At 42.9% G+C, this 26632-nt stretch overlaps 1 protein-coding gene across 1 annotated transcript in view; it reads left to right on the forward strand.

Moving 5' to 3' along the window:
- The window catches only part of RAD52 (RAD52 homolog, DNA repair protein), a 110609-nt gene that overhangs the window by 30629 nt on the left and 53348 nt on the right, over nucleotides 1-26632 (forward strand). The window contains exons 3-4 of the mRNA XM_068272890.1: nucleotides 16110-16211; nucleotides 24759-24852. Of these exons, the coding sequence (XP_068128991.1) occupies nucleotides 16110-16211; nucleotides 24759-24852 (196 nt within the window). The remainder of the gene's footprint in view (nucleotides 1-16109; nucleotides 16212-24758; nucleotides 24853-26632) is intronic.

The raw sequence follows: 26632 nt of genomic DNA on the forward strand, positions 1-26632 counted from the left end.
CACCATCCCAAGACCCCGTTCTTTTATTATCTTCCAAAAATACACAAAAGTCTCAATAAACCACCTGGTAGACCAATCATCTCCGGCATCGATTCCATCACCAGCAACCTTTCTCGTTTCGTTGACTTTCACTTACAGCCTCTAGTTCAAGCACTTCCATCATACCTCAAAGATTCCCAACACCTTATACAGTTACTTAAAAACATCGTTTGGCAGCATGATTACTGCTGGCTTACCTGTGACATCACTTCTTTATATACCAATATCCCACACTCATTTGGACTCACAGCTCTTGAACACTTTCTCTGCTCCCACCCAGAAATGCCGCCAAATCAACAACATTTTATCCAACAGTGTACAGAATTCATTCTTAATCATAACGTTTTTACATTTAATGATACAGTATACCAACAAATTAGTGGAACAGCGATGGGCAGCTCATTCGCACCATCCTATGCAAACCTAGCGGTGGGTTATATCGAACAAACTAAAATTAATCCCGACTCCCCTTTTTTCAATAATATAATACTATACAAACAATATATAGATGATTTGTTCCTTATATGGAAAGGAGATCCGTCATCAATCCCAACCTTTATACAGTTCCTCAATTCTAACAGTGCCGGTCTCCAATTTACTCACAACCAGCACCCGAGTTCCATAGATTATCTTGACCTGACCATATACATAGAAAATAATTTAATCAAAACAAAAACTTTTTTCAAACCGGTTGATGCTAACAATTATATTCATTTTGACAGTTTCCACCACAAACCATGGATACGAAATACACCCTATAGTCAATATAAAAGAATTCATAATAACTGCACAGATTCAGACGTCTATAAAATACAATCACAGACACTTACGGACAAACTCATCACCAGAAAATACCCCCGTAAACTGATAAAAAATGCTAGATTCAAAGCTGTTCATTCAGCCTCCAAACCCAAAACAAGCACTACAACACCCCAAGACCTTCTCCCCCCCAGATTCATTACGAAATACAGTTCACAACACAGCCAAATCCGACAGATCCTTAACAGCAGGTGGGAAATCTTACTGCAAGATCCCTTTTTACTACCCCTGTTACCCAAAACCCCCTCTCTAACCTTCAGAAGAGCTCCCAATCTCAAAAGCATACAAGCCCCCAGCCGTGTCAACACCACTGCCGCATTAGAACCGAGAGATGAAACCCATAAACAATCAGGATCCTTCCCCTGCATGAGCAAAAAATGCCAAGCCTGCCAATTCGTTCATATCACAGACAACCACATATCAAAGGCCACCAATAAAACATACCTTATTAATAGTCACATCAACTGCACGTCCAGAAATGTAGTATATGTCATATCCTGCCCGTGCGGACTACAATATGTGGGCCGCACCACACAACTGGTGCGTGAAAGGGTCGGACAGCACAAAAGAAATATCATTAAAAATTATCCACTACACAGTGTGTCACGTCACTTCACCTCACACCACCACAGTAATCCTGCCTCATTCACCATTACTCTTATAGAACAAATTTCCAACGCACGCCAAGATACTTTTGAACAACTAAAGAAACGAGAGATGTACTGGATTCAAATTTTGAAAACTCTAATTCCAGCTGGCCTAAATGAACAGCTGGAAAAAATTTATTAATAACCAAAAAAAATCAATACAGTTTATTTAATTTTATTGGTCCTCTCTTTTATCTCTTTTTTAGACAATACCTTTTTAGATACTTTTATAATGTGTTACCAAATTACACATGTTTCTCTGATACGGTTTTTTTGAAGAATTGTATGACTCTTACCTAGCCTTTTTACTGTGTCGATTTTATATTATGTCTGGTTTCCTCCCCCCTTCCCCCCCCCCCCCCCTTTTTTACCTTCCCTGCCCCTTGACCCATTAAACTGAGAATTGTGCCGATTTGTTTTTTAGGATTGCAAAAACATTATGTTTTTATGCAGAAATTCGTTTTTTATGCAGATATATGATGTTTATGAGCATATACTCAATGACTACTTTTTTAAGATGCTTCATTTTTTGTAATGTCTTAAATCAGGCATGGGCAAACTTGGCCCTCCAGCTGTTAAGGAACTACAGGTCCCACAATGCATTTGCATTTATGAGTCAGGACTGTGGATATCAGACTCCTGCAATGCATTGTGGGACTTGTAGTTCCTTAACAGCTGGAGGGCCAAGTTTGCCCATGCCTGTCTTAAATGTTTTTATGTAATGTTGTTTTACTCTATTCACTAAATTTTAGGCATATCTGCAACATTTTCAGCATAAGTGTAAATTAACTAATGAATAGCGTCTTTGTCACCATGACAACGCGCTATGAATGTAAGTAATCCCAATAATCCCTTTTTTCCCCTCTCTTCCCCTCCTCCCTCACTATACCACCTTCCCCAACACCATCTAACCCTAAACGCCACCCTTATATACCCCTATCTGAATCCCCTTATGTTCCAGCAACACTAGCGCTCATTTGCCCCTTTTTTCCCCTAATAAAAATGGCGGCGCCAGTACTTCCGTCCCCCCTGGCGCATGCGTGATCCGTAAACAGGCGGACCCGCCTTATAATTACCACCAACACCAATGATCCAATCCGGATCCAACTACGCATGCGTATAGCGTCATAAGACGCGACGTTTTCTCATCACAATGACGAACGGGCGCCCCAATATGACACTTACTAAGGGAAGAGTTCCAATTGGCTAATTAGAGCCAATTAATCCATTAGCAAAACTATATTTTGAGCAGCTGAACAGCGGCAAGCCACAGAGGCGCTAAGCTGACTGAAGCTGTCCACAAGGTTAGTAATTGAGTACTCCACTCTGATCACTTCTCTCCTATTTTCCTGCATCTTATACTTATGACAGCGCTGTGCTGTTCACTTACTTCAAACCTCTCACTAACCTCATTTTCCTGTTCTCTCCTCCACAACTCCCCCATTGTTTTTTTAAATAGCCAAACTTCACAATTTATTGTTCTTGACACAACCTCACTTAAAACAAAAGTATATATATATATATATACACAAAAACGCTAATGAGGTGTTCTCTTCTTTTAAAATGAATATTTTGTCAAAATGTCACAGTTGTTTATACTACAGTGTTAGCTTATTGTACAAAATACTTAGTGGCTTTGTCTCTTCTGTCCCAGTTTTTTTGCTCCTACCTATAGCCTGATGAAGTGGGTAAAACCCGCGAAACGCGTTGCAATTTAATTGGAGTAAATAAAAAGTTTTTTTTGGTCAAACATTTTTTGACATTTTTCTTGTGCCTGCATCGGGGAGGTAAGTCCACCAACCTACTCCCTGTCTTTTAAACATTTTATTTCATTTTATCCTTTTTGGCGCCTCTGTTACATTGTCTACAAAGGCTGCAGAAAGGTCTAGCAGTATGAGGATCGAGCACTCTCCTCTGTCTCTTGCCATGAGCAAGGTCGTTGCAGATTTGGATGAGGGCAGTTTCAGTGCTGTGATGTTTCTTGAAGCCAGACTGAAATGGGTCATAAATGTTGTTTTGTAAGATTTTGGCTTCTAGCTGGAGGTATACGGCTTTTTCCATTACCTTACCCATAAAAGGAAGGTTAGAGACAGGTCTGTAGCTGGTCATTGAACCTGGGTCCAGGGAAGGGTTTTTGAGGAGATTGCTTCCTAAAGTAAAGCAGGAAATATCCACAATTTGTAAGGAACAGTTTACCATTTTGAGAAATACCGGTACAAACAGGTCGGAGCACTTCAACATGAACTGTTGGGCCAGGATCAATGTCAAAAGTAGTTTGGCGGAGGTGAAGAAAGATGCTTGATGTGATTTCTTCATCAATTTCCTTGACATCTGACCAAGGTGTTATGTTGTCTCTGCTAGGATTAAGGCATGTTGTCTCTGGAGGATTAAGGCATGTTTGTCTTCTGGGGACTGAGATTTGCACCACAGTCTTTCAAGTTTTCGGCCTTGTCTTTTCAGCTCTTCTATAGTTATCAAACCACTGTGCATGATGGTGTGGAGTAAGATATTTGTGCAGAGGTGCAATGGTCTCAAAGGTGGCGGACACACCTTTGTTGTATTTCAACACCAGAGTATCAGGGTCCAAGCTGGAGTCTATCAATTCATCAAAGCTGAGGTTATCTCGGATATTTTGTGGTGTTAGCTCTTTTAACCACCCTGGCGTTCTATTAAGAGCGCCAGGGTGCATGCGCAGCAGTATTTTTTAATTTTTTTCCCTATCATGTAGCTAGCCTAGCGCTAGCTACATGATGCCGCCGGCGCATTCGCCCATAAGGAAATCCCGTTCTGAACAGGCTTCCCTTTAGGGCTTCCCCCGTCGCCATGGCGACGATCGTGATGACATCATCGACGTCATCCGGCATTCCGATCCACCCCGCAGCGCTGCCTGGCACTGATTGGCCAGGCTGCGCAGGGGTCTCGGTGGGGGGAGCGGCGGATAGCGGCGCATCGGCGGCGGCGATCGGAATCAACATGCAGCGCTGCGTGTTTGGAAAAAAAAATTGTGAAAATCGGCCCAGCGGGGCCTAAACGGCGCCCTCCGGCAGTAATAGACAAGCTGAGCGCGTCCATACCGCTAAGAAGGTTAAGCAGCAATATCTTATTTGATTCTCGAACTGGTGTTTGACAGCTGGTATTGAGAGGGAGAAGTGGATAGTGTGATGGTCTGACCAGACAACAGGAATAATTTCCACACTGGCTATTAACAGACTAGTATGGAATATAAGGTCCAGAGTGTGACCTTTCTTGTGAGTAGCAGAGTTAATTGCTTGAGAGAAGCCCAGTTCATTTATGGCATGAGGTAGCTCCATTCCTAACTGCGAAAAGGGGTCATCCACCCATGTATTGAAATCTCCAAGAACAATCGATCTGGGATGTTCCATTGTTAGGTTGCATAGGAGTTCTACAAGTTCCTCGAAGAAGGCTGAGCCCTTTCCTGGTGGACGGTAGATCAGCAATATGTGTGTTTTTTCTCAGCTGAAAGTTGCACCTCCAAGCATTCAGACGAGTTGGTAGATCCTACAGTAAGTGGTCAATTCACAAAGCCCATCTAAAGCAAAGTGCAACCCCTCCGCCCCTGTGTTCTTTCCTGTTGCAGTGTGTCACGGAATAGTTTATTGGCAAGGCAGCCTCCAGGGTGGGGCCAACTGGTTGAGAAAGCCAGGTTTCGGTCAGGCAGGCAAGATCAGAAGACTCTATTAGATCATGTATGATTGCTGTTTTGTTGTTTATCGATCTGACATTACAAGGAACAGCCTTGATGGGGCTACCCTGGAAGCTGAGGTCTGTGATTGAGGACTCCAGGAGGGAACAGGCTCCAGGTGCGTGGATGTCATCTGTGCTGGATCTATTAAGGTTGTTGCTTGGGTGAACTCTGTAGTTTTTGTCAGTTATTTTGGTTCTGCAGTGAAGAACGTCTTTTTCCGCGTCCCCGGGACCTTCTTTTTGCTCTGTCTGAGGATTCCAACAGAATTATTGTTGATTTGTCAATTGGATAAATATTTTTAAGGTGGCCATACACTGGTCAATGTCTAGTTGCCACCTCTCTCCCTTATAAAGTTGCCTGGTGTCAAATAGCCCCCCTACAAACCCTATACAGTTTCCTGATGTTTAGTGGTCCTCCCTCTCTCATCTATAAAATTCCCTAATGTTTAGTGGTCCTCCCTCCCCTATACAGGTCCCTGGTGTCTTGTTTGTACCCTTCCCTATATGGCTTCCATAATAATATAATATATCTTCCTTGGTGGTCTAGAGTGGGCCAAGCATAATGCAAAGTGGGGAAACCACCTAAGGGCCAAATTTCACAAGCCTGAACGGAGGAACAGGGTTTGACCACAGTTTGCAGTATACAGACACTGGAACCAGGGAATAAGGTGCAAAAATAATGATTTATTGAGAATGCACACATACAAACGTGAATGCAAATATCCTGCACACCCATGCACAGCACACAATATATACAATGACCCAGGAAATCAGTGGTAAATGTATATTTATATATGTATGTATATGTATATCTATATGTGTGTGTGTATATCTATCTATCTATCTATCTATCTATATATATATATATATATATATATATATATATATATATATATATATATATCTCTATTACATACATACATACATACATACATACATACATACATACATACATACATACATACACCCTGACTAACTAACTATCTAAATATATACAGAAAATATATACACAATCGCAGTACAAAAGGGATCAGGCAGAATATATAGAGTCAGCAGGAGAGCAAGGTCAGCAACAGGTTATCAGAGAAGCATGGTACCAGGGATTAGACAAAAGCAAGGTCTCAGACAGAAAGAATAAACAGGTTCGGCAACAGGAAGGCATACACAGGAATCATGGCAAGGAACAAGAACCAGGGTGTCCAGAAACTCAGACCTGGGAGCTCAAAGTTCTGGCAATTAGCAGGGGGAAGAGGCTACAGTGTGACCCTCACTGTTGAGAAATGTCCTCCTTTATTGCTCTCAGAAGCCATTTTCTGCTAGGAAGGAAGTGTTTTATAGTTGGAATTTCTTATCAGTGAGGGTCACACTGTAGTCACTTCCTGTCAGGACTGAGTCAGCCACTTACATACCTGATATTTAACTCTTTCAGACAGAGAAAGAAAAAAAGGAACAGCGTAGTTATTTGTGTGCTAGGCACTGTACATACACATGTCTATCCCATCATGTCACATGTCACTTTGGGCATCCATAGTCCATGTGATAACAGGATGCATGTGATGAGTTGCAGAAAATTAGGGCTGCTCACAGTCCACAGAGCCCTCTGCTGGTGGCACAATGAAAGTCCTGGCAGTCCATGCAAATGCTGCCACCAGCAGGCAGGAAAAAGTTATGCTTGGTTCTTGACACCAAATCTGATGGCTCAGGGAGCCAGATTTGGCACATGGGCCAGAGTTTGTTTTTTTTTGTTTGTTTTTTCATCAACCAAAAGTTTCTTGGAAGAACTTTAGTCAGAGTAGCACAAAAAAGTAGAAAGCATCATAATACAGGAAATTATGCATATACATAGAGTGGTGTGAAAAACTATTTGCCCCCTTCCTGATTTCTTATTCTTTTGCATGTTTGTCACACTTAAATGTTTCTGCTCATCAAAAACCGTTAACTATTAGTCAAAGATAACATAATTGAACACAAAAAGCAGTTTTAAATGACGGTTTTTATTATTTAGTGAGAAAAAAAACTCCAAATCTACATGGCCCTGTGTGAAAAAGTGATTGCCCCCTTGTTAAAAAATAACTTAACTGTGGTTTATCACACCTGAGTTCAATTTCTGTAGTCACACCTGTTTCAATCAAGAAATCACTTAAATAGGAGCTATCTGACACAGAGAAGTAGACCAAAAGCACCTCAAAAGCTAGACATCATGCCAAGATCCAAAGAAATTCAGGAACAAATGAGAACAAAAGTAATTGAGATCTATCAGTCTGGTAAAGGTTATAAAGCCATTTCTAAAGCTTTGGGACTCCAGCGAACCACAGTGAGAGCCATTATCCACAAATGGCAAAAACATGGAACAGTGATGAACCTTCGCAGGAGTGGCCGGCCGACCAAAATTACCCCAAGGGCGCAGAGAAAACTTATCCGAGAGGCCACAAAAGACCCCAGGACAACATCTAAAGAACTGCAGGCCTCACTTGCCTCAATTAAGGTCAGTGTTCACGACTCCACCATAAGAAAGAGACTGGGCAAAAACGGCCTGCATGGCAGATATCCAAGGCGCAAACCGCTTTTAAGCAAAAAGAACATTAAGGCTCGTCTCAATTTTACTAAAAAACATCTCAATGATTGCCAAGACTTTTGAGTAAAAACCTTGTGGACTGACGAGACAAAAGTTGAACTTTTTGGAAGGTGCGTGTCCCGTTACATCTGGCGTAGAAGTAACACAGCATTTCAGCAAAAGAACATCATACCAACGGTAAAATATGGTGGTGGTAGTGTGATGGTCTGGGGTTGTTTTGCTGCTTCAGGACCTGGAAGGCTTGCTGTGATAGATGGAACCATGAATTCTACTGTCTACCAAAAAATCCTGAAGTAGAATGTCCGGCCATCTGTTCGTCAACTCAAGCTGAAGCGATCTTGGGTGCTGCAGCAGGACAATGACCCAAAACACACCAGCAAATCCACCTCTGAATGGCTGAAGAAAAACAAAATGAAGACTTTGACATGGCCTAGTCAAAGTCCTGACCTGAATCCTATTGAGATGTTGTGGGATGACCTTAAAAAGGCGGTTCATGCTAGAAAACCCTCAAATAAAGCTGAATTACAATAATTCTGCCAAAATTCCTCCAGAGCGCTGTAAAAGACTCGTTGCAAGTTATCGCAAACGCTTGATTGCAGTTATTGCTGCTAAGGGTGGCCCAACCAGTTATTAGGTTCAGGGGGCAATTTCTTTTTCACACAGGGCCATGTAGGTTTTGAGTTTTTTTTTCTCACTAAATAATAACCATAATCTAAAACTGCATTTTGTGTTCAATTATGTTATCTTTGACTAATAGCTAACGGTTTTTGATGAGCAGAAACATTTAAGTGTGACAAACATGCAAAAGAATAAGAAATCGGGAAGGGGGCAAATAGTTTTTCACACCACTGTATTAATGGTCATGTAGGATTTATACAGTAAATAGGTACGAAGAAATTAGTGCAATTAATAACATTATTGTTTAGACATCCAACGTTCCCAAACGTTAGAGTATTTGCCTGGGCATTTCCTGTGCTGGTATGTTAATTTTTTTTTATAAGGCAGGGAGTGGTTTACTTTGGCTTTCCAGTCTTCTATCGAGGGGCTAATGGGGGATAACCACCCGAAGGCTATACATTGACGAGCAGAAAATAGTTGTTCTGTAACCAGTAATTTGTCAAATTTAGGGATGACTTCATCAATTATGTTTAAGATGTAAAAAAAAAAAAAAAAAAGAATGCAGGTTTTAATGTCCAGAGGGATGGGGGATCCCATGTCATCATACTTAAAGGCAACTACCTGTTTCCAGAAGTCATGTGGGTGGGGGGCGGGGGGGGGGCATAACCATAATAGGTGGAGGAAGGAAGGGTTATTAGTATTACATTTTGGGCATAGGTTTGGAGTTGATGGGGAATATTTGATTATACGAGCAGGAGTGAGATGTTATTGATGAATAACACTGGCGTACCAATAGGGGATGCGACTCCTGTCGTCGCGGCCCGCTCGGGGACTTTTTGGGGGCAGGAGAGGTCGCAGCATAAGAGGAGAGCTGTGGCCGCAGATCGGTGGGGAAGGGGGAAATCCCCCCCCCCTCCCTCACCTCGGGCTCTCCTCTTAGCACTCCCCTCCTGAAAGCAATCATTGGTGGTGCTTGTGGCAGCCGCGGCGGCGGCAGGCAAGCTGAGCACATACCTCCTTCTGGCCGGAGGTCTCCGATCACTAAGTGCTTCATAGAACTTCCTGTTAACACAGGAAGTTCCATAAAGCACTTAGTGATTGGAGACTGGCCAGAAGGAGGTACGTGCTTCTGGCCGGAGGTCTCCGATCACTAAGTGCTTCATAGAACTTCCTGTTTACACAGGAAGTTCCATAAAGCACTTAGTGATTGGAGACCGGCCAGAAGGAGGTACGTGCTGCTCAGCTTGCCTGCCGCCGCCGCGGCTGCCACGAGCACCACCAATGATTGCTTGCAGGAGGGTAGCGCTAAGAGGAGAGCCTGAGGTGAGGGGGGGGGGGAATTTCCCCCTTCCCCACCGATCTGCGGTCACAGCTTTCCTCTTATGCTGCGACCCCTCCTGCCCCCAAAAAGTCCCCGAGCGGGCCCTAGGGGGGGGGGGGGGGGGCCGGAATTTTTTTTTGCAAGGGGGCCCAGGGCTTTCTAGGTACGCCCCTGATGAATAATGTAGAGTTCGGTCAGGCGCTCCCTAATACAGGGAGAAACCTGATGAGTTGATGCCAGACAGTCCCACTCCTCCTCATCAATCGGAATATCAAGCATTGTCCACTTAGATAGGGCAGCAGAGCTAATCGGTTCAGATGTATACTTAATAAAGGTAGAGTACAAGGTTCCAATTTGCTGCTTTACTGGGCCGTCTTTCAATCGTTTCATGACTCGGTAGGTGCCACTGTGTGGGACTTCATGGGAGAACTGGGCATATAGAGTATGAGATAATTGTAAATACAAATGGCTGTATGAGTTTGGAATGGAAAATTGGCTTTGAATGGTGCCAAATGGGATTATTTGTTTTTTATTATTATTATTATTATTGATTTATAAAGCGCCAACATATTCCGTGGCGCTGTACAAAGTAAGAAACAAACATGGGGTACGTAATACAGACAATGGTGTACACTAATATACAAGATACAGAATTAGTGACAAAATACAAAAAATGATACAGCATACAGAGTACAAAATACAGAAGTGGTAATGACATTTATAAAAGTAACATGATGAATAAAATGTATAATGATTTCCAAGACACAAAAGGGGGAGAGAGCCCTGCCCTTGCGAGCTTACAATCTAAAGGGAATGGGGGGGAAACAAGAGGAGGGGTAGTATACGATAAAATATATAAAGGCAGTGTGTTTTAGGATACCTAGTAGGAGTGCAATTTGGTCTTAGGACAAAGGAAAGTGGCCTAGGGTAGCGCATATGCTTGTCGGAACAAATGAGTTTTTAGAGAGTGTTTAAAAGTAACAAAGGTTGGCGAGTGACGGATGTGTTGTGGGAGGGGATTCCAGAGAAGGGGTGAAGCGCATGCAAAATCTTGTAAGCGGGAATGTGAGGAGGTGATTCTAGAGGAGGACAACAGAAGATCGTGTGCAGATCTGAGATTGCGATTGGGTTTGTATCTGGAAATGAGTGATGATATGTACCGGGGAGAGAGATTGTGGAGAGCTTTGTAGATTAGGGTTAGGAGTTTGAACTGGATCCTCTGGTTAATTGGCAGCCAGTGAAGAGCTTGACAGAGAGGGTCAGCTGAGGAAGATCGAGAAGAAAGATGAATGAGATGAGCAGCTGAGTTCAGTACCGACTGGAGCGGGGCCAGTTTGTTAGAAGGTAGTCCACAAAGTAGTACATTGCAGTAGTCCAGACGAGAAATTATAAGAGCATGTATTAACATTTTGGTTGTGTCTTGAGTGAGAAAGGGACAGATGCGAGATATATTTTTGAGTTGGAGATGGCAGGAGCTGGTTATGGAGTTAAGATGAGGAATAAAAGAGAGAGAAGAGTCGAATATTACCCCCAAGCACCGTGCTTTGGGAACTGAAGTTATGGGAGTGTTATTAACATTTATAATTACTTCAGGCAGAGAGGTGGCCAGAGACGGTGGAAAAATTATTAGTTCCGTTTTACTCATATTAAGTTTTAGGAAGCGAGAGGACATGGAGGATATAGCAGACAAGCAGTCAGGAACACGTTTGAGGAGGGAGTTAAGGTCTGGGTCCGAGAGGTACAGTTGCGTATCGTCTGCATACAGGTGGTATTGAAAACTGAATGAGTTGATTAAGTCACCAAGACCGTGCATGTAGATGGAAAAGAGGAGAGGGACCAAGGACAGAGCCTTGAGGAACCCCAACAGACAAAGCATGAGGAGAAGAGATCTGATCTGAGTAGGAGACTGTAAAGGACCTTCCAGAGAGGTAGGAAGATAACCATGTGAGAGCAAGGCCCTTTATTCCTACATTTGAAAGTATTCGTAAGAGTAAGGTGTGGTCAACCGTATCAAATGCTGATGACAGGTCAAGAAGGATGAGTATGGAGAATTGACCTTTGGATTTGGCTGTAAGGAGGTCATTGGCCACTTTGGTAAGGGCCGTTTCCGTGGAGTGGTTGGTGCGAAAGCCAGACTGGAACTGATCAAGTAGGGAGTTAGCTGATAAATAATGGCTTAATTCTGCATGTATGTGGCGTTCAGTTAGTTTGGATGCGAATGGGAGAAGTGAGACTGGGCGGTAGTTGGCGAGTGTGGTAGGATCTAGAGATGGTTTTTTAAGTAGTGGTGTCACACCAGCCTTTTTAAATGGCGACGGAAAGATGCCAGTGGTGAGGGACAGGTTAAATAGTGATGTTAGTGCAGGCATGAGAGATGAGGATAGCTGCGGAATGAAATGGGAGGGAATAGGATCCAAAGAACAAGTGGTTAGATTAGCTTTGGATATTATAGAGGAGAGAGAATGTTCAGAGAGTGTAGAGAAGGCAGTTAGAGAGCAGTCAATGAGAGATGTGGAGGTGGGATTTGAGGGTTGCGTGGAGAATTCACTTCTGATTTTGTCAATTTTATCAGTGAAGTATGTTGCAAATTCTTCAGCTGATAAGCAAGATGGAGGAGGAGGAGGGGGATGGAGAACGGAGTTGAAGGTGCTAAACAAGCTTTTTGGATTGTGTACTTGGGCGGATATTAGGGAGGAAAAATAGGCCTGTTTTGCCACAGAGAGTGCGTTTCTGAAGTTGTTCAAGGCTATTTTATATGGGATGAAGTCCTCATTGGTGTTACTTTTCCTCCAACGCCTTTCCGCTGCTCTAGAGCATCTTTTTAACTGTTTAGTGTCTTTGGTCATCCAGGGTTGGCGACTGACACGGTGAGGGCGGACATTGACGAGGGGGGCGAAGTCATCCATGACTTTTGTAATGGAGCTGTTGTAGTGTATAGCAGCTGAGTCTGGGTCAGTGAAGGATTGTGTGAGGAGAGGTGCCAGGGCATCAGAGACGGATTGCATGTCTAGATTGCGATAGTTTCTGCGAATATGTGAGCGTGCTTGTGACAGAGAGTCTAGAATTTTCTTTATTTGCCCAAAAGGAAGTATTTTTTTTCCAATGTATTAAGTTCAGGTAGTTGTGGATTTTGCAACAGAGGAGTGTAGTGCTCTCAAAAGGAGTGGGGAGAATTTTTTGGGTTAATTGACAGATTTTTTTTCGCTTGACATACAATCGAGTTGGAGGGGTTAAGCTGTGTAAGAGTATCTTTAAGAAGAGCGAAAGGAAGGATTAGATTTTTATCAGTGGAAGAGTATCCTAGAAGTTCAGGGGACACGGGCTGGAGTTTGACATTATTTAATGGACAATTTGTTGGAACACTCTAACAATAGGGTGCATCTGTGTTTTTTTTATGTACATCAGAGATGCATTTTAACTAAACTTAGGATATAGCTGTAGAGTAGCTGTTAAAGGGACTCCGAGCAGTGCAGAAACTATGGAAAGATGCACATCATTTTAAAGCTCTCTTTCTCCTCTTTCCAATGATATATAAACCGCCACCCTACGCCTTTTAGTTTTCGGTATTTTAGCGATTGAAATTGCCGCGGCCTCGATTTCGATCGCGAAAATAGAGAAAACTAAAAGGCGTAGGGAAACGATTTAGGTATCGTCAGAAAGAGGAGAAAGAGAGCTTTAAAATGATATCCATCTTTCCATAGTTATATTGTATTACACAGGGCGACTTTTTGTCAAAGTCAGCAGCTGCATTCAGCAGAATGGAGCTGCTGACACTGGGGAAAGTGTCGTCCTGTGTAATACAATATAACTATGGCTTGATGGATATCATTTTAAAGCTCTCTTTCTCCTCTTTCTGATGACACCTAAATCATTGCCCTACACCTTTTAGTTTTCTCTATTTTCGCGATCAAAATCGCGGCCGCGGCAATTTCAATCACGAAAATAGCGAAAACTAAAAGACGTAGGGTGGTGGTTTATATATTATTGGAAAGAGGAGAAAGAGAGCTTTAAAATGATATGCATCTTTCCATAGTTTCTGCACTGCTCGGAGTCCCTTTAAATAGAAATCAAAAACTAGTTCTTGGTATGAGAACTTGTAGAGGGTGCAGACAATAACAAAGAACATCCATCAGGCCCTCGAATCTACTGTAACCGTGGGTAGATTTAAAGAGACTCAGAGACTACATACACTACAGCTCTGATACTTACCCACGGCTTCCTCCCGCCCCATAAACACGGAGCGGGAGTGTTTATGGGGGCCAAATCAATGTGATTTCCCATCAATTTTCTGTTCACTTTTATGAAAAATCGATCGGAAAACAGATCAGACATGTTGGAAATAATTGATCCGACCAGTAAATCTGTCAGAAAGTTGCATCGTGTGTACCTAGCACAGTGTTCTCCCCAGAACTTTTTTCCAGCCGGTTGGCATGAAAAAATAGCCGGGTGGGGCGAGATGAGAATGCAGGGCTGGCGCTTGTCTGCTTACAGCAGAGGAGGAGGTGAGCAGATAACAGCCGGGTGGTCACCAAAAATAGCCGGGTGGAGCACCCGGCTAAAAGAGCCTGGGGAGAACACTGTAGCATTGAAATACAGTGACTGCTTTATTGCAGCTGCACAAGTGACTATTTTTTTATTGGTTTATGTGGGGATTTGTGGGGACTAAGCACTGCTATTACTGTGTAGGTTATTTATGGTAACTATTATCTGAGAAATAGAATATTTTATCAAATTTTCTCTTTTAATTACAATGTAAAATTATTAGGTACAGGAGTCGGTACATTTTTTTTTCCCCCCGACTCTGACTCCAGGTACCCAAAAATTGTTTCTCTGACTCAACCGCGCTGTTTTATAAATTGCAGTAACCAGAATTAAATGAGATAATCCAGGAATAAATACATATTGATGCATTATTGTGTTTTGTTTTTTTTTAGATTGATATTACAAAGGCAGGCCGCTGAAAAATTAATACATTTGATTTGTTTAACCACTTAAAGACCCACAGGCTTTACCCCCAGTGACCAGCCTATTTTTTACAAATTAGCCCACTGCAGCTTTAAGGGCTCGCTGCAGGGCCATACAACTAAGCACACAAGCGATGCCCCTTACTTAGTATATAGGGCAATCCTCAAGCCAAATACTTTTTTTTTTGTTTGTTTTAATACCCGAATTGCCTATAAACTAAACAAGCCTCGCCCACAGCTCCTCCAGGGCCTAGGCATTCCTATGTAGCTAGTGCTCATGGGAGCTCGGTCTGGGGAGGAGGAGGATTTTCCCGAAGGAAGGTGGAGGAAGTGTTACCAGCCAGAGATTTCAGAGGGGAGGAGAGTGGAATGGAGTTTTCACAGGCTGAGGGGTGGAGATGCAGAGCAGCTTGCCTGTGTGTGATGACAAGCAGAATCTATATAGATGGAACCAAAGTCGTAAGGGTACCAAATGACCGCCTCCTGGGCACAACCATCTCTGAGGACCTGACCTGGAGGGCTAACACCATCTCAACTCAGAAGAAGGCGCAGCAAAGACTCTTCTTACTTGGCCTACTAAAGAGGTTTGGTATGGAACTTCTGAAGTCCTTCTACTCTGCCACCATTGAGTCGGTCCTCTGCTTATCCATCCTGGTCTGGTATGCCAGCTCCACCACCAGTGACAGATAAAAAATCCAGAGGGTCATCAGCTCAGTGGAGAGAATCATTAGGAAACCTCTACCCTCTTTAGATCTAGTCTACAACACCAGACTGCGCTAGAGCAATGAAAATTGCTGGCGACCACTCTCACCCAGGTCACAACTTTTTCAGTCACTTTAAATCGGGCCGGAGGTTCCAGTCTGTCCTTGCCAAGACCACACGGCGCATGAACACTTTTTTTTTTTTCCCCCCTCGGCCATTAGACTTTTGAAACTTGCCCCCTCCGTAGCTGACTGCCAGGGCACAGACGTTAGACGTTTCGAACTCTGTCCTTTCCATAAACGCCCCCTCCGTAGCAGTTGGCTGACTGCCATCTCATCACGGCTGCTGCTGCCCTGTTTACTGTTTACTGTCCTGTGAGAGGTACTTGTTTTTACTGTCCTTATTTTCTGTAACTCGTGGCTGTCTCTGTAAACCTATGCTGTCTTATCTCCATTGTTGTTACTTTCAATTGTTGTATATTGTTTTCACTGTGCCAAATCCAATTCCAGGCCTGGCCCTGTCGTTCTTGGTGGAAATAAACAGATTCTGATTCTGAGAATTATGGCTGCTCTCGTATCACAGGAAGAAATAATCATATACCATTGAAACTGTTTGCAGCTAAACAATCTAAATTTTAGATAAACTGTATAGACAAGTTAAATGTTATAGTTAGTTTTTCATCTCTGATCCGCTTTAAGTATTTTTTATGCCTTTTGCAGCACAAGTACACAGCAGAGGAGTACCAAGCTATCCAGAATGCTCTGCGGCAGAAGCTGGGACCAGAGTACATCAGCAGTAGGCAAGCTGGAGGAGGACAGAAGGTACACAAGTCCTGTCACTGATAGCTGCTATCACACTGGTCCCTAACATAAACCACAGTGTCAGTTCCAGTGTATGTGGTGATCTTATTGCCATCCTGACAGATAAGTCTTATGGCAGTGAGGGTGCATGCCATCTCCTTGATCAGAAAATGCATTCATCTAAAGATACATAAAAATGCAACCTCCTTGACTGAAAAGTTCATCTAAAGAGAGATATCTATCTATCTATAGATGCCTGGACATGTGACTGCAGAGTAATAGGGGTGGCTGCAAAATATGTTTCTGGCAAATTCAAATGCTGTACCATACAGATAATACACCTCTGTTGTCATATTCATTGTTTGTATTGATAACAAATATTTTTCCCACAATCCTTCAGGGCAAGGTGAGACGCAGCTCCACCCAACGCAGGAACAAGCAGCACTTCCCCTATAAAACAATCACATGGTTAGTCCACCCTCAGTGCTGTTTGTTCCTGCGTCCAGGCAGGTCAGCATCTCCCCTGGGAGTTGGATCTGTGTGCTGGGCTGCAGGTTAAATTCCTTTAGGGTGGCTGAGACTGTGGAACCGAGGCAGTCTGGCCGTTTACCCCATGCTGGAATCTATGCGGGTAACCTACCTTTCTTTCCCAGATGGTTGGGAGGCAAGTGTGGAAGGCGCGAGGTCTCCTGGTCTGTCGTTTGGCGGGGATAAAAAGGTGAGCGGCAAGCTGAGAGCGGTACTGTGGCGGTGTTCATGCGACCTCGAGGTCGCATCCCTCTTCCGCTTTGCGTAACTTCCGGCGGGTATGCTGGAGTACGCTCTTTATGCCGATCGTCTCCATGATCCTTGCTCCCCGCCCACCGTAGACGTCATAGGCGGGTTGTATAAGGGAGAAGCGCGGGCTGTAATGGCGGCTGCAGAGGAGACGGCGTTTTGTGTTGCACATAAACATGTCAACAACAGACAAGACGGACAGCGCCTCAGCCGCCCAGAAGGTGAGATAGCTGGGTTAATCTTTTTCTGTGGCACCTTATGCTTTTTACTGTATGCAAGATACGAGGTTTGGATAAAAGCAGATGTTATAATGTTACTTTTTAAACAGCATGTTCTTTCTGTGCATAGAATATGTTTGTGTTTATATTGCAGGCAAAAACAGGAGAGTCTTCAGACAGACCTAAGCCTCCTACATACAAAAGATGCCCTGTTTGTAACATTAAGATCCCTTTGCCATATGCAAAAACTTTATGTCAATTATGTATGGAAAAGGTGTTAGGCGAACAGCCTAGTTCCTCTATTCAGGACACTTTGCAGGCTTTCAGAGAAGAAATCAATGCATCTCTGGCCTCATTTAAATCCTCCCTGACAGAGGCTGGTACATCTACTGCAAAAGAGGTTTCTATACCTACTTTGCCAGAGAAAGACGGGCAGGATCAGATAGAGGGTCAGAATAGTTCAGAGGAATCTGATTCCAGGGAACTAGAGTCTGACATATCTTCAAGGTTTAAGTTCCGCATTGAAGATACTGAGACACTAATTGCAGCAATTAATGATACTTTAGAGTTAAATAAAGAGGTAGCTTCCACATTGTCACTACATGATCAATTGTACAAGGGTATGGAACAGAAGGAAGGCCTAGTGTTTCCGGTGCACAAATCGATTACTCAATCAATTGTGAAAGAATAGAATGAACCCGAGAAAAGATTATTAGTGTCAAAAGCTGTTAAAAGGAGGTTTCCGTTTGCAGCTAATGATACGATTCTTTGGGATAAATGCCCAAAACTAGATACTCCCTTTTCTCAAGTAACTAAACAAGGGGATTTAGCGTTTGAGGATTTAAGGGATTTAAAGGATCCAATCGATAAAAAAATCGATGCTTATTTAAAAAGATCTTGGGAAGCCAGTTCGGCTACATTTAGACCAGCGGTCGCATCCACGTGTGTGTCCAGGACACTTGAACTGTGGATAAACCAGTTGAAAGCCAGTATCTTGGCGGGAGCTCCTATGGAACAGCTGTTGAATTCCATTACTATATTGACAAAGGCTGCTGCTTATTTGGCAGATGCCTCGGCGGAGATTGTTAGGTTCACGGCAAGGACAACAGCCTTGGTGAATGTAGGCCGCAGGGCTTTATGGTTAAAGACCTGGGACGGGAATCTAACATCAAAGAATAGGCTTTGTGGGGTTCCGTTTTCAGGTGATCTTTTGTTTGGACCAGAGCTGGATTCAGCGCTGGAAAGAACGGCTAACAAAAAGGTTTTTCCGAAAAAACAGAAGACAACTCCTAAAAAGAGGTTTTTTCGTAAACCAGGCAATGATCACAAAGAATCCTTTAAGGATCAGAGAAGGGGCAGGAAATGGACGTTTGATAAATCAGGGAAAGGGGGTTTTCAGTCTAAAATACCTGAGACACAGTCCAAGCCACAATGACTCAGTCTTGGCGGTAGGAGCAAGATTAAAGTTCTTTGCTCAAAAATGGTCTCTGATGTCAGAGAGTCCATTTATCAGACAACTGATAAGATTCGGTTATCGGATAGAATTTGCGACTCCTCCTCCGTCAAGATTTGTTATAACAAAAAATCCAAGAGACCCAGGTCTACTTCCAGAGATTCTAAAAATCCTAGAAAACATGTTAAGTCAGAAAGTGATTCAAAAGGTTCCAAAAGCGGAACAAAAAGAGGGGTTTTACTCAACAGTGTTTGTTGTAAAGAAACCATCGGGCAATTACAGACTGATTTTAAATTTGAAAAGTCTAAACCGGTTTATGAAAAAGAAAAAATTCAGAATGGAGTCAATTTTTTCAATAAGGGATCTTTTGTTCCCAGGAGCCTTTATGGCGTCTCTAGATCTCAGAGACGCATATTGGCATGTTCCAATTCACTCGCAATCTCAGAGGTTTCTAAGGTTTGCGGTAAAGGTAAACGGAGTTGTAACACATTACCAATTCGTTTGCCTCCCGTTTGGGATCACATCTGCCCCAAGAATCTTTACAAAGGTTCTGGAAGAGGCATTAATCCCGTTGAGACAAAGAGCAGTGCAAATCATCCCTTATCTGGACGACTTATTGATCTTGGGAAGTTCAGTTCAACAACTGAGGGATCATTTAGAAATCGTCTCAGATCATCTAAAATCTCTTGGATGGATTATAAATTCGGAAAAATCCATGTTGGTACCAAACCAGGAGACTTTGTTTTTAGGAATGATGGTAAATTCAATAAAACAAATGATTTTTCTGCCTCCAGAAAAAGTAATGAATCTAGGATTGGCGGTCCAGTCCTTAATAAAGAATCCAGAAGTATCTCTACGAGAGATTTCTCGAGTATTGGGTATGATGTCATCAACAATTGTGGCAGTACCTTGGGCTCTGACACATATCAGACCTCTGCAGAAGTGTCTGTTGGAAAATTGGGACGGTCGTCCTCAAACATTAGATTTCAGGATTACAATTCCACAAATGGTTGTGTCATCTCTTCCTTGGTGGTTGGAGGAATCCAATCTGAGGAAGGGAAGGCTTTGGAAGGAACCTGTAGAGAAAGTCCTAACCACGGATGCAAGTGCGTGGGGATGGGGAGCTCATATGGGTCACAGAGCATTACAGGGAAGGTGGACCAAGTGGGAATCCCAAAAATCATCAAATTTGAGAGAATTAAGAGCAGTGAAACTAGCTCTAATTCAGATACAGGACGAGATTGCACAGAGTCATGTATTGGTCCAATCGGACAACGTGACAGCTGTGGCGTTTATAAACAAGCAGGGAGGTACAAGATCCCAGTTATTACAGGAAGAGGCAGAACAGATTTTTTCATGGGCAGAAAAGAACATATTGTCATTGAAAGCAGTACACCTCAAGGGTACTTTGAATGTGGAAGCAGACAAGCTGAGTCGGAACCAAGTGTTATCCTCAGAGTGGGCTCTCAACAAGGAGATCTTTGCTCAAATAATAGGGAAGTGGGGGCTTCCGGATGTGGACCTGCTAGCCACAGAAGAAAATACTCAGGTTCAGAAGTTATTTTCTCTGAATCCAATGGATCACTGTCTAGCAGTAAATGCCTTCAATCAGAGCTGGGATTTCCCGCTTCTATACGCATTTCCTCCACTGAAGCTGATACCAGCGGTACTCAGCAAATGGAGATCTTGTCGAAACCGGCTACTAGTGATTGCTCCCTTTTGGCCAAGGAGGAGTTGGTTCGCAACATTGAAATCCTTGGCAGTGGAAGATCCGTGGATACTTCCGAGCAGACCGGATTTATTGTGTCAGGGCCAGCTTTGGCATCCGAATCCGGATCATTTGAAACTAGCAGTATGGATCCTGAATTGAAGTTGCTGAGAGGTTTGGGAGTATCAGACAAGGTAGCGTCTACTTTGATCAGTAGTCGCAAGGAGGTGACCAGAAAGATATATCTTAAGTATTGGAGAATATTCCATTCTTGGCTGAAAGGTTCAAGATTTAAAAGTTTGTCGGTCCCTGCTGTCTTGGAGTTCCTTCAAGACGGATGGGATAAGAGTATTTCTCTCAGTACATTGAAAGTACAGATTGCAGCGCTATCTGCTTTTTCAGGTTGGCCGTTATCTTCGTCTCCATTGATTATAAGATTTTTCAAGGCCTTGTCTAGGAAGTCTCCAATTTTTAAACCTTATGTATCCCCATGGGATTTATCTACAGTACTTAAGGGGTTATGTAAGGAACCCTTTGAACACTTAGGGGATTGTTCTCTTAAATTGCTCACATTGAAAACAGTGTTTTTAGTGGCAATTACGTCGGCTAGAAGAATTTAGTGAAATTCAAGCTTTGTCGGTGAAAAGTCCATGTTTTCAGGATTTTCAAGATAGAATAGTATTACAAACAGATCCTAAGTTCTGTCCAAAGGTTATGACGAAATTTCATAGATCTCAAGAAATTGTGCTTCCTACGTTCTGTGTTAATCCGGGTTGTGAAAAAGAAAAGATTTTTCACACCTTGGATGTTAGGAGGTGTGTTTTGGAGTATTTAAAAAAGACGTCAGAGATTAGGAAGTCTGATTCCTTATTTATTTTATTTTCTGGTAAGACAGCAGGTCAGAGAGCTTCAAAGTCTTCTATTGCTAATTGGATAAAGTTAGCTGTTAGCGAAGCATATAAGGCAATGCAGTTAGATGCGCCAGCCTCATTTAAGGCCCATTCAACCAGAGCAGTGGCATCATCATGGGCAAATAATGCAGGGGCCTCGCCAGAGCAAATCTGCAAAGCGGCAACGTGGTCAAGTTTCTCAACTTTTATTCGCCATTACCGAATTGATGCAATGTCGGCTCATGACCAAGCGTTTGGAAGAAAGATTCTCCAAGCGGTGGTCCCACCCTAAGGTTGTATTACTTGTTAATCGTCTCACCTTGCCCTGAAGGATTGTGGGAAAAAATCAGAGTTAGTACCTGCTAACGCTGTTTTGAACAATCCTTCAGGGCAACGATCCCACCCGGGTGTTATTGTCTATGTCAGATAGTGGCACGTATGTGGGTTAGTGGAGGTTCACCTGTCGGGTACTTGGTATAAAAAGCACTGAGGGTGGACTAACCATGTGATTGTTTTATAGGGGAAGTGCTGCTTGTTCCTGCGTTGGGTGGAGCTGCGTCTCACCTTTCCCTGAAGGATTGTTCAAAACAGCGTTAGCAGGTACTAACTCTGATTTTCTTTCAAAGTTACCCATTTTAGTGGCAGTCTTATCTGTTTCACTAATAGTGATGGCTAAGTATTTGCTCAGTATGGCTGACATGAGATACAGTGGTTTGCAAAAGTATTCAGCCCCCTTGAAGTTTTCCACATTTTGTCATATTACTGCCACAAACATGAATCAATTTTATTGGAATTCCACGTGAAAGACCAAAACAAAGTGGTGTACACGTGAGAAGTGGAACGAAAATCATACATGATTCCAAACGGTTTTTACAAATAACTGCAAAGTAGGTTGTGCGTAATTATTCAGCCCCTTTGGTCTGAGTGCAGACATTGCCTGATGAGTGCTAATGACTAAACAGAGTGCACCTGTGTGTAATCTAATGTCAGTACAAATACAGCTGCTCTGTGACGGCCTCAGAGGTTGTCTAAGAGAATATTGGGAGCAACAACACCATGAAGTCCAAAGAACACACCAGACAGGTCAGGGATAAAGTTATTGAGAAATTTAAAGCAGGCTTAGGCTACAAAAAGATTCATAAAGCCTTGAACATCCCACAGAGCACTGTTCAAACGATCATTCAGAAATGGAAGGAGTATGGCACAACTGTAAACCTACCAAGACAAGGCCGTCCACCTAAACTCACAGGCCGAACAAGGAGAGCGCTGATCAGAAATGCAGTCAAGAGGCCCATGGTGACTCTGGATGAGCTGCAGAGATCTACTTCTCAGGTGGGGGAATCTGTCCATAGGACAACTATTAGTCGTGCACTGCACAAAATTGGCCTTTATGGAAGAATAGCAAGAAGAAAGCCATTGTTAACAGAAAAGCATAAGAAGTCCTGTTTGCAGTTTGACACAAGCCATGTGGGGGACACAGCAAACATGTGGAAGAAGGTGCTCTGGTCAGATGAGACCAAAATGGAACTTTTTGGCCAAAATGCAAAACGCTATGTGTGGAAGGAGAACTAACACTGCACATCACTCTGAACACACCATCCCCACTGTCAAATATGGTGGTGGCAGCATCATGCTCTGGGAGTGCTTCTCTTCAGCAGGAACAGGGAAGCTGGTCAGAGTTGATGGGAAGATGGATGGAGCCAAATACAGGGCAATCTTGGAAGAAAACCTCTTGGAGTCTGCAAAAGACTTGAGACTGGGGCAGAGGTTCACCTTCCAACAGGACAACGACCCTAAACATAAAGCCAGCTCAACAATGGAATGGTTTAAAACAAAACATATCCATGTGTTAGAATGGCCCAGTCAAATTCCAGATCTAAATCCAATCGAGAATCTGTGGCAAGATCTGAAAACTGCTGTTCACAAACGCTGTCCATCTAATCTGACTGAGCTGGAGCTGTTTTGCAAAGAAGAATGGGCAAGGATTTCAGTCTCTAGATGTGCAAAGCTGGTAGAGACATACCTTAAAAGACTGGCAGCTGTAATTGCAGCAAAAGGTGGTTCTACAAAGTATTGACTCAGGGGGCTGAATAATTACGCACACCCCACTTTGCAGCTATATATTTTTTTTAAATGTTTGGAATCATGTATAATTTTCGTTCCACTTCTCACGTGTACACCACTTTGTATTGGTCTTTCACGTGGTATTCCAATAAAATTGATTCATGTTTGTGGCAGTAATATGACAAAATGTAGAAAACTTCAAGGGGGCCGAATACTTTTGCCACCCACTGTACTATTAGCTGAATCTCCATCACAAACCACACAAGCAGCCAGCCACACCTTCTGTGCGAGACAGCGCAGGAAATTTGGGTGCACCATGCGCAGCCAAAGGCTGTAATGTGAATTACAGCTATAGTGGTGCAGACAGTAATTTTGGAGCCCAAATTAATATAAAAATGGCATAATTCGACCCCCAGAAATAGCTGGCAGCCAATTTACATCTTTCCCCTGAGTCTACAGTGCCCTGGTGGGGGGAATAGTATTTATTGCCGCTGGGACTTTTGCAGGACCAGGGTGAGCCATTTTTCAGCTTTACCTTGCACCTCAAATTTCCTGGCGTTTTAACTACATGTATGCCCTTCAGTGGCTGCCCTGTGCAGTAACGGCAAACCTCCTCTCCACGCCTTAAGGTGGCCATACACACGTTAGATTAGCAGCAGATAGATCTCTGATCTATCTGATGTGTTTAGGAACATTTTTTACTAGGAACAGATTTCCAATAGATTTCAGTATAAAATCGATCTGATGGCATTTTTTTGCCATCAGATTTCCATTAGGTCCAATGGAAAATGTTAAGCCACATCAACAGATCGACCTAGATTTTCCAGCATGTCAGATCAATTGAAATCGGCCGCAAATCAATCGATTGGTTAATCGATTTGCGATCGAGATCGATCGGCCGCTAATCGGCTCAGTGTATGGGCCCCTTTACTTGTATCTGATGGGGGCCCCAATGGATTTGTGCAGGTGTTGAAAATGGGCGACTCTCTGTGCAACTAATGGCTTATGCAGCAAGGTGTGAGCTTGTTCATACCAGAGCACTGTTCTCATGATTGCAAAGAAGTACACTTTATTTTAGTAAGTTTCAGACATTGGCTACAAACTGCAGTTGAAAATTATTTTTATTAACATTTGAAGTAATAAAAGATTTTAGCAAGTTTATAACAAAACTATTTTTACTTTAATTTACTTGTGGGGATTATGGTTTTCTAGTACTCAGTATTAGGTTCTTGAGTTGACTCTCATGAGATGAAATTGTAGCCAGAAAAGTCCTAGAGGTGTCTGCCATACTGAACCACCACATAATGGCCGGCTGATGGCTATGACCAGTAAATATTATCAGAGTACACTTCAGGCTTTACTTGCACAGAAATCTATCTTAAATGGTTTATGGAATTTTGTGATGGAAGCTTTTGTTAAACCTATAAGGGTGTTTTATCGGTTTGCCCTCCTGTTTAGGTGTGTTACATCGAGGGACACAGAGTGATCAGCTTGGCAAATGAGATGTTTGGATACAATGGCTGGTCCCACTCCATCACTCAGCAGAATGTTGGTGAGTAAAAATGGATAGGATAAGGCTGCCCTGCAGTACAGGACTTACCTAGCAAGAAGTTATACACAGGGCGGAGCGATTTTTGGGTACCTGGAGTCAGTGATTATATAAACAGCAGTTTCTGAGTTTGAGCCTGATGATTTCTGTTCCAACGCCACAACCCTGATGATACAGAAGTGAAGCAAGGGGTAACCATGGCCATTAAGTATAAAACAGGAGCACGCTATTGCTATGAAAGTCCACACTGTAGATCCAGTGCTAATGGATGTGAAACAGCAGCTCGTCTGTGAACGCAGTTCAGTTTCATCATCAGTCTTACTTGGTATGATCATGGCTCTTTCGCAGGGCTGTGGAGTTGGTCCAAAAATCCACCGACTCCGACTCCTCAGTTTAGGATTCCACCGACTCTGACTCCACGACTCCGACTCCTCTAATTTGCATATTACAATTTTGTTGATTAAAAGTATGTAACATGAAATTCGTCTTAACTGCCAACGCTTAGGAATTTCACAAGACAACTGAAGTGAGAAGGATATGTAGACTACTATATTTATTCCCTTTAGACTAAAACTAGTCCTTGGTAAGAGTACTTGTAAAAGGTACAAACCGGAGCAAAGAACATCTATCAGGCCCTAGGCAATGTAAGTGTGGGTGCATGTAAGAATGATGTGCAGGTACTCTGCAGGGGAATGAGGAGATTGTAAACAGACAACACCTATGTGTTCAATGTGCACAGCATTCTCAGTAGATTCCCTGCAGCTCTGTGGGGAGTGCATATGTAGAGTATAGTACTACTGTGTAACAAAGTAAACCTGAGACAGATGAAATTAAAGTTTTATACATACCTGGGGCTTCCTCCAGCCGACTTCAGGATAATCAGTCCCTCGTTGTCCTCCTCCACCACCTGGATCTTCTGCTATGAGTCCAGGTACTTGAGCCAGTCAGGCATCGTGCGCATGCCCACACTCCGCCGCCAGGAGCATACTACACCTGTGCAGCACTATTGCGCAGGTGCAGAATGTTCCTGGCTGTGGGAGCGGCATGCGGCCGGACAGCACTGACTGGCTGAATTACCAGGACTCATAGCAGAAGATCCGGGTGGTGGAGGACAGTGAGGGACTGATTAGCCTGAAGGGGGCTGGAGGAAGCCCCAGGTATGTATAAAACTTTACTTTTAATCCGTCTAAGTTACCCTTTAATTTGTAGTCACCAAACCAAATTTTAATAACATATCAAATTATTTGATTTCATCAGCAAAGGGAGTGCATACATTTGCATAAATCAGCATCAATGCAGAATTATTTCCATCTCGTTGACCATCTCTATTAGTGACATAGCTACACATCAGGCTTTATTCTTACAGCATAGATGTTATTTAGTATATATAAGAGATTCCTGTGTACACATCATATATACAGTCACAATCAGATATGTATATCTGACCTTAAAAATACGGGGACTGCTTTATTGAAGCAGCACAAGTAACTAATTTTGATTGGTTTATTTCATTTTTGTGGACTAAGCACAGCTATTACTGTATATATACTGTATATATACATTATTTTTAATGACTATTATCTGAGAAATAGAACATTTTATCGTATTTTCTATTTTAATTACAGTTACAAATTCATTAGGAGTCGGAGTCGGTGCATTTTTTCCCGACTCCGACTCCAGGCACCCAAAATTCTCCGACTCCACAGCCCTGGTTTTAGTGATAGGAGTTGGGGGGGGGGGGTGGGATCCTTAGAGGTGAAAGTGAACCTGAACTCTTGCATAG

Source organism: Hyperolius riggenbachi, chromosome 3 (genome assembly GCF_040937935.1).
Source record: "Hyperolius riggenbachi isolate aHypRig1 chromosome 3, aHypRig1.pri, whole genome shotgun sequence".
Taxonomy (NCBI): domain Eukaryota; kingdom Metazoa; phylum Chordata; class Amphibia; order Anura; family Hyperoliidae; genus Hyperolius; species Hyperolius riggenbachi.